Source organism: Phallusia mammillata, chromosome 2, assembly GCF_965637545.1.
Source record: "Phallusia mammillata chromosome 2, kaPhaMamm4.hap1.1, whole genome shotgun sequence".
NCBI classification, from domain to species: Eukaryota; Metazoa; Chordata; class Ascidiacea; order Phlebobranchia; family Ascidiidae; genus Phallusia; species Phallusia mammillata.
Window position 1 is genome coordinate 26,284,522 of NC_137253.1, and position 7,663 is coordinate 26,292,184.

Sequence of the window (7,663 nt, forward strand, 5' to 3'; positions counted from 1 at the left end):
TTATTTTTTCAAAATAAACTTTACAGCAATAATTTACAATAAAGTGTTGCGTGAATTTACAAGTATTTCAAACATATAAAATAAAACGGTAAAGTGGCTTGATAGATATTATAATCCAATCAACATTTTGTCGCATATAGTATACTTCATGTATAATTTGTAAACGTTACTCTTTTGTTATGAACATACAAGTCAATAATTGTGGGTATAGTTTTTCCGTTTATACCCGAAAACAATGCACATCAGTGTTAAAACGTTTTATAACCAGGAATCGGCTTGCATTTTCCTGTCAAGACTACTTCATGCGGTTATCAATGGTTTATATTAAACTGAACGGAGAAACGAACGGAAAAAAAGAAGTGTAATCTTAATTACTTGTTGCACATTGGCCACACGTCCGAAATTGTGAGACCGGCAAGAATCCTAAAGTACAAACCAAAAACCCGGCCCTGTTTTTTTTTAACTAAACAATGTCCGCATTAGGCCGTAAAATAATCGGTATTAGGTCAAACGCATTGCAGTGTGAAGTAGATACCGAAATAAGCCTGTTTAAAGCAAACATTAGTTGAAAACCCGGTTTGAACATGCGCGGTCCTCGGATTGCAAACTCTTTGGTTAACAGTTTTACTTTTATAGATTTTGACGTTTGCTCCTACGTGAACCCGTGTGCAAATAACGGCATTTGTGTCGACTTGCTTGCTGATTATGGCTGCTTGTGTCCGGACAAATACACTGGAAGAAACTGTGAAACCGGTAAGTCGATGTTAGAGACTACTCCTGCGCAATTGGACATTGATTCTTACACGGTATTTACGCAATGAATTGGACAAATAGAAAATGTATTGTCCAATGCATTGATTTGTAGTCCTGGGATTAGTAAAAACCAGAAATACATTTGTATTCGGTCACATAAGTTTTGTTGCACTTATTAAGCAGTTAAGAATATTTTTTTGGGCAGAACTGCTTTGTTCCCCGGGAAGCCAAGCATCCCCACTTGCCGAAACTCTGAAGAGTCTCTGTTTACAAGGATGGACAGTGAGTTATAATAATTCCATTTTACATTTCCCTAAACTAATAATTGTATTTTAGACGATTCAAACTCGCTTTGATGGAAGTGTTAGCTTCAATAGACCCTGGGAAGATTACAAAACTGGATTTGGAAATCCGTCTGTAGAATTTTGGCTCGGTTTGTTTTTGATTCTTTTGTTCAACCGAAATAGTAGCTTATTTCTTCGTTAAAAAATAGTTTTCCGTAAAAAAGTGACACGAACACAAACCGACAGGTTTTAACACTAAGGGAGATATAGCTTACTAAAACAAACTTTTAACCACTATTCATCACTGTAATACCTGAATATATTTCTTAATACTCCCCAACCCTGTTAAAATTTTGAAAATAATGATCCCGTTTAACCACATGCATCTGCATACGTAGGTTTGGAAAAAATTCACGCAATGACCCAGTCAAAACCTTGCCGAGTTCGATTCGATTTGACAAACATCGGCGAGAAAGAGACATTTGCCGAATACAGGTAAACAAATATAACTAACCCTATAAAGCTTCTCTTCTCCTGTTAATATTTGTAAACAATGTTACCGCGGATACTTAAAGTAAGGTAAACCGTGGATAAAATAGTTGCATAAAAATAGTTAAGCAATATCACAACTTGCGAAAAAATGTGATTAAAAGTTTAAAACGTATTTGCCAACTATGTAATGGGCGATAAGAAAGTTTGACAATTTGCAGTTTCGAAGTTTGTGATAAGTTTTATTAGAAGTTTTGAAAGTCTTTCGAATCAGAAGTTTTACTCTTTTATAGTTTTTTCGAAATCGGCTCGGAAAGCGACAACTACAGACTGAACATTACCGGTTATATAACGTCATCAACTCTTGTTGGTCGGATGAACTATCACAACAGGATGCAGTTCTCCACGTACGACAGGGACAACGACCTTCGCACGACGTAAGAATGCTTATGTTTGCATTAAACTCCAAGTGATTTTTTTTCCAGTCACAATTGTGCGGAGAGTCGTGGAGGTGGATGGTGGTACAGTAGTTACGGACGTGCCAACCTTAATCGGAACCTTCAGGCTTATTGGAGCCCATCACTATTTGACGTTGCCGCAATAAGCATAAAGTGCTATTGACACGATTTGAACGTTTTTTTAATCAGCCTGATTTTAAAACTTTTGTTTTAAGGCAAAAATAGTTAAATCCTAAAATGAACAACGCGATATCATTACGCTGAAATGATTAGCAAAAAACACAAATTGAAGGTCTTCTCAGATGCAAATGCCTTCCTCAATTATTTGTGTTTGTTGATCCTGAAGCACTAATAGACAAAAGTTAAACAAAGACTATACTACGCTGTTGATCTCAAACGAGCGAGAATTTGTTGTGTTTATATATGTATGATATGTGATTTATGTTTTATTTTGCAGTTGGAACTTACACACTAATTTTAAACCGAACATTTGACGGGAATTATTTATTAAATCATAATCAATATTTATTATTTTTCCAGAATATTCCAGTTATCATTTATTAACGTTTCAGCCTTAGTTTTGATAAGAACGGTTACTTGCGCGGTTGATGCTCTTTTACACAATACGAACTTGTCCATATGTTTTAAATGTGCTTGAAGTACAAGTTTATGACAAATTCACTTTGCTGCATTTTTAATTAACTTGTTGATTCTGCGCTTTATCGCTGCAGTGTGATCCAGATTTTGGAAACGAGCACACATTATGAGAATCCACTTACAACTCAAGTGTAAATACCTTTTGTGAGAAAAAACAAGTATGGAATATATTATTGCCAATTTCAGCAAACCAAAAGCGATACCTATACCGTTAGAACCAATGCAGTAACATTTGTCGACAAAAATCTCATCAAAATTCACTTACATGTCTTTTTTTGAGTTCTGAAACTTTTGTTTGTTTCTGTACATATATTATCTTATGGATTATAGTTTTTTCTACGAACAGAAAACTGTTTTATCGTGTCATTTTATCGTTGTGTGGGAATATACTTATTGTACACTCATGTTGGTGTTTTGCTTTCAAAACTTGGTGATTGTAAATTATTTGTTTCCAAGCTGTTAAAATTGGGTTTTACCACACGACAAATGAAATATTTAACGCAAAGAAAATAAAGGGATGGAATAAGCTTAACAAATGATAGTTTCACGGTAATATATGCGCACACGCAAAACTCAAGTGATAGAAACGTACATTAGGTTTGCTCAATTCGAAATACATTCCAGTGCATCATATATTAGTATATATTCAGTGTATACACTGTGAGAAAATCTGACCCAAAAACACATCCATGCACATAGTGTGTAGTGTGAGTTGTTTTCATTATGAACGTGCAGTTCATAAACGCCATTTAAACACAGGGATGTAATGAGACCGTGCGAACCCCAAAAATCGTTTTTGAAAAGCCCGATTAGTCCCGAAAGTTTGATTGACATTCCTACATTCAAGCCTACAAAAGTAAGTCTATACATAATATAATAAAGAAAACATACACATTGGAGAATAATATACAATGGCCTAAAAACGCATTTTAGGTCGGTTTGGTGGTAGGTCCAGCAACTATAGCTATATTTGCAAGGTGAATATTTATGCATTTTAGCCTGAGCCATTGGTTAAGTCCAATTAACAAGACTGCTTTCTGATGCAAAAAATACGGTAAATTGGTTCTTGGAGATTGATTAGGTTAGGTTGGGTTATTGTGTTTATAAAACACTGGAGAATATGAAGCAAGAAACGTGATGTTAACGTTAAGGTATGAAATAGTAGAAAGCATGAAATTCCAAATGGTGAAAATAAGCATTATGTGTCGAGAACTGATAATGTGACGATGACGAAATGCAATGTTATTGCCATCATGTGACAAATCCATAAAGTCGCTATAACGTAAGTTTGCATTTTGGATATATCATAATTTTATGTAGGCGTATAATCAACGCATAATATAACTGAGAGAATTATGGTTGATACCAGTTGGAATACAAAGTCAGTGGCTCAGGCACACAAACCAATCTAATATATTTGCACTGTTTCAATCGAACGATTACTGCATGTGAACGGATTTGTTTACAGTTCAGCTAAGTCCACAGTACTGTAGTATACTATGGTATACGACTGCACAAACCAATTAAATTTGGCGTGCAACCCCATAAGTAAAATCAAGTGATTGAAGTTTATCACACAAGCTAGAAATTTGTTATAATGGAGGACAATGTCGGGTAAAAGTATCTTTCGCTACGTTACCTATGTGTTTTATTTTTATTTCGTTTGATAACTAAAGGTTGAAATTATTTCAATTGAGCCTACAATGTTTGATTTTTGTGCGGAATTTATATTTAATGTGGTCGTTAGGTGTCGCCCCTCGGTTGTGACATCACTTGATTGAAGAGTAGCATGGCATTCAGTGCAGGTGCAGAGCTTTTTAAAGGTTAAATAGTATGTATGTTGTGGCATTTGTTGTATAGTGTCAGAAACAAAAAGAAAATATAACGGTGTGTTTTTATCGCTTTAAAGTTACACCATGCAATGGAGGGGTCTTACAAAACAGGGTCAAATTTGATAGTGGATTTATTCTTTGTTTGGGAACTTTTCAATGTTACTCCGCATTTTGGAATAATAAAGTTCTAAACTTTTAAACTTGGTAACATCGTTTCGAAACAGAAGAGATATAGGTTTGTTTGAGAAACTGAACAATTAAAGGTTTATTATGTTATTAGTAACTATGAAACAGTGTAAGTTTTGTTGTCTGTTGTGACTCACTAATGAAAAGGTAACTTAATATTTGCAGGTATGTAGTACATAATATATTTAATCAGCTTTTCCAAAGTTTGCTGCGAAAAAAAGTTTCAGCAAGAAACAGACAAACCTATACAATCGAATAACACATAGATTTAAAACAGTTTTTGTCATTAACAAAAATACATCTGTTTCTTGTAAAAACCTCTTAAATGAACAAGATTTATCCTCTAATTAAGCTATGAAACTGTACATTACAGATGAAGCAGTCAAGTCTCAAATGAATGTTGTTTAATTTCAACCACGTGGCAATCAACCAACGGCACCACGAGGTTGCGCGTTGTAACAAAACGTCAGAGCGTTACCTGCTTTGGGAAAGCGATTTTTAAAGTGTTGTGGGAGGAAGCACTTCGCTCGATGTTGCAAGGCAACTAATCAACCACAGGCATAACATGCTGAAACCACCATGCATTTTGTGAGTACTATAGCTCACCACAAGAACGTTGGAGCTCTTGCTTTATTGCATTGTGCCATTCTTTTAAAAATTGACACTAGAACCCCATTCATGTTATAGCAAAGCTTTCAAAAACTATAAGGACGCCCAAATGAGTAATATCGTGAAATCGTTATTCTTTTGGGTAAGACTTTTTGACACTTGAATGCCAAGCCACGTATTATTACTCTTCATTCAACGTTTTAGGAAAATTTAGGCTACAATAGAAGCTTTAAAAGAATTGAAAAAATTCAAGTGAATGCAAGAATAGAAGCAACAATTTTGTTAAACTCTTGTTTATTGGTATTAAAGGTAAATAATTAGTAAATTTACAATGCTAAGATGATTTGAGACTCGTTGTCTAACTTTGGTAAAACAAAATTAGATAAAACGAAGATATGAGTACTAAACAACAAATCATCTGATCATCACAAGCACGTAAACATGACATCGTGCAGTGAATCGTCTAATTTTCACACCGGACACATGTATACATCACGATTTAACTGAGCACTTCCTTTGGCTTGCAACTGTATAAACTAACGTACCTTCTAGAGAAACGCCCAACGTTCACAAACTACGTTGGGTCACATAATTTATACATCGTTTGTATCGTTTCGATAATCCAGCTTCACTTGTTTGAATTTCTGAGTAATGTGTAATGAGGTCAGCCGCTTTAGAAACGCAGATTAAACCTGGAAGCTTGTTATAAGTCAGTTATGTCGCAGCTGTCACACGTTGTCGCAATGCTATGCGCAAACGAAAAAAAGGCAGAGAAATACTGGTTTGTGCAAGGTTTTCTTCAACTGAACAGTTTAACTTGTCAAGTAACGCGATAAACTAAAGAGATAGTAAAATAACGATGTGAAGAGTTGTATTGGAGTTTATAAGAATATTGCAGTAACTCGCACGTAAACAAAATTGCTAGTTTCGGTTTGGAGGAAATAGGACAACTTTCTATTTCGCGCACAACGAAATTAATCGCGATTTAGAAAAAACACTTGGGCGTTCTAAAGTATTTTATTAAAAATTGTTTAAAATCGTTCTTCATAGGCTTCAAACCAAGATGCATTGTAACATTTAAACCCCAGTGTGATGCAACAGACGTAAATCGTTTTTCGGATAATGACATGCGACGAAGTATACTTAGATGCTATAGTGTAACAAACACATGAGAACATATCATCTTGTCATCAAGTATGTAATCTAGCGTGAAGTATCACATCGTGCAGTGAATCGTCTAATTTTCACACCGGACACATGTATATAGAACGATTTAATTAAGATGAACATAAATTCATAACTGGGATCAGCCCTGAAGCGTCGATAGCACGATTTAACTGCCCACTTCCTTTGGCGGGTCACATATTTTACACATCGTTTGTATGGTTTCGATAATCGCGCTTTACTTGTTTGATTTTCCAATAAGGAGAAATTAGTTCAACTTAGAAAGCAGATTAAACCTGAAAGCTTGTTAGAGGTCAATTTACAGTTCAGCGTATTATATATTAACCAATATAAACAGAATGTAAGTTAGTTGATGCAACGTCATCATCAAGAATTTATTTAACAACAAGGCTTACTTTGCTGTTTGCATGAATTTGACAGTCGGTTTTGTTGAAGGGTAAACATACAAGTATGTTACATACGCGTGTAACCTTAAAGTTATTTTAGGTCATTTCCGTCATGATGTCACACGCTTACATGTGATGTTTACAATTAACCAATGTAGAATTGGCGTTCTTAGTACTAATCTGTTTTTGTTTTAAAGTATTCCAACCAAAAATTTTGAAGCTAATGTTTGCATTTGGTTTGTGTTACTCTAGACTAAACTAGATTAAAGAGATATACAACTGTTGAAGGACTTCACTTGGACGACAATGAATTCAGCGAAAGCTGGTGCCTTGGTGCTGACTCTCTTATTTGACTTCATCGCGGTTTTATTGGGACAGTCAGGTAACGCAATGATATTACCAACTGATGACTTAACTGTATTGTTCTATGAAATAAGCTATTGCTGCCAGGCATAATGTATGACTAAGTATTGCTCATCCAGCAGTTTTATTGTAAACAATCGACGTTTCGACGTCCTATACAAGACGCCTTCATCAGGATAATGACATAACTTGCAGGACAAATTTCTTTTAAAGCGACAAAATGCAAACCACCACACATGTAAAACAGCGATAACAAGATTACGCGGCTGCAAACTCGCACCACCGTAGCGATAAAACAAGCTCAGTGGTGTAAAAGCGACCGATAATTTATCGGCATTAGAACATCTGTTTTAACGTTCATTGTGTTGGCGCGTGAATGGATGTTCCAAGACTCTAGGAAACTTCGCTTGTGAAAATCAGTTTCCTTCACCAACACTTGAGCAGCAGAAAAGTTAATGCTG

At 35.3% G+C, this 7,663-nt stretch overlaps 2 protein-coding genes across 2 annotated transcripts in view; both read left to right on the forward strand.

The window, feature by feature from the left end:
- Positions 1-1,089: 1,089 nt before the first annotated feature.
- Positions 1,090-2,473, forward strand: LOC145213212 (ryncolin-1-like; the record flags this gene model as incomplete). The annotated part of the gene is made up of 4 exons (XM_080081443.1): positions 1,090-1,186; positions 1,436-1,532; positions 1,820-1,963; positions 2,012-2,473. Coding segments are annotated over 4 exons (474 nt in total), but the record flags the coding sequence as incomplete, so codon positions are not given.
- Positions 2,474-5,075: 2,602 nt separating this feature from the next.
- The window catches only part of LOC145215167 (uncharacterized), a 6,990-nt gene continuing 4,402 nt past the window's right edge, over positions 5,076-7,663 (forward strand). Inside the window, exons 1-2 of the mRNA XM_080083824.1 lie at positions 5,076-5,247; positions 7,092-7,221. Of these exons, the coding sequence (XP_079939950.1) occupies positions 7,146-7,221 (76 nt within the window). The 5' untranslated portion in view covers positions 5,076-5,247; positions 7,092-7,145. The remainder of the gene's footprint in view (positions 5,248-7,091; positions 7,222-7,663) is intronic.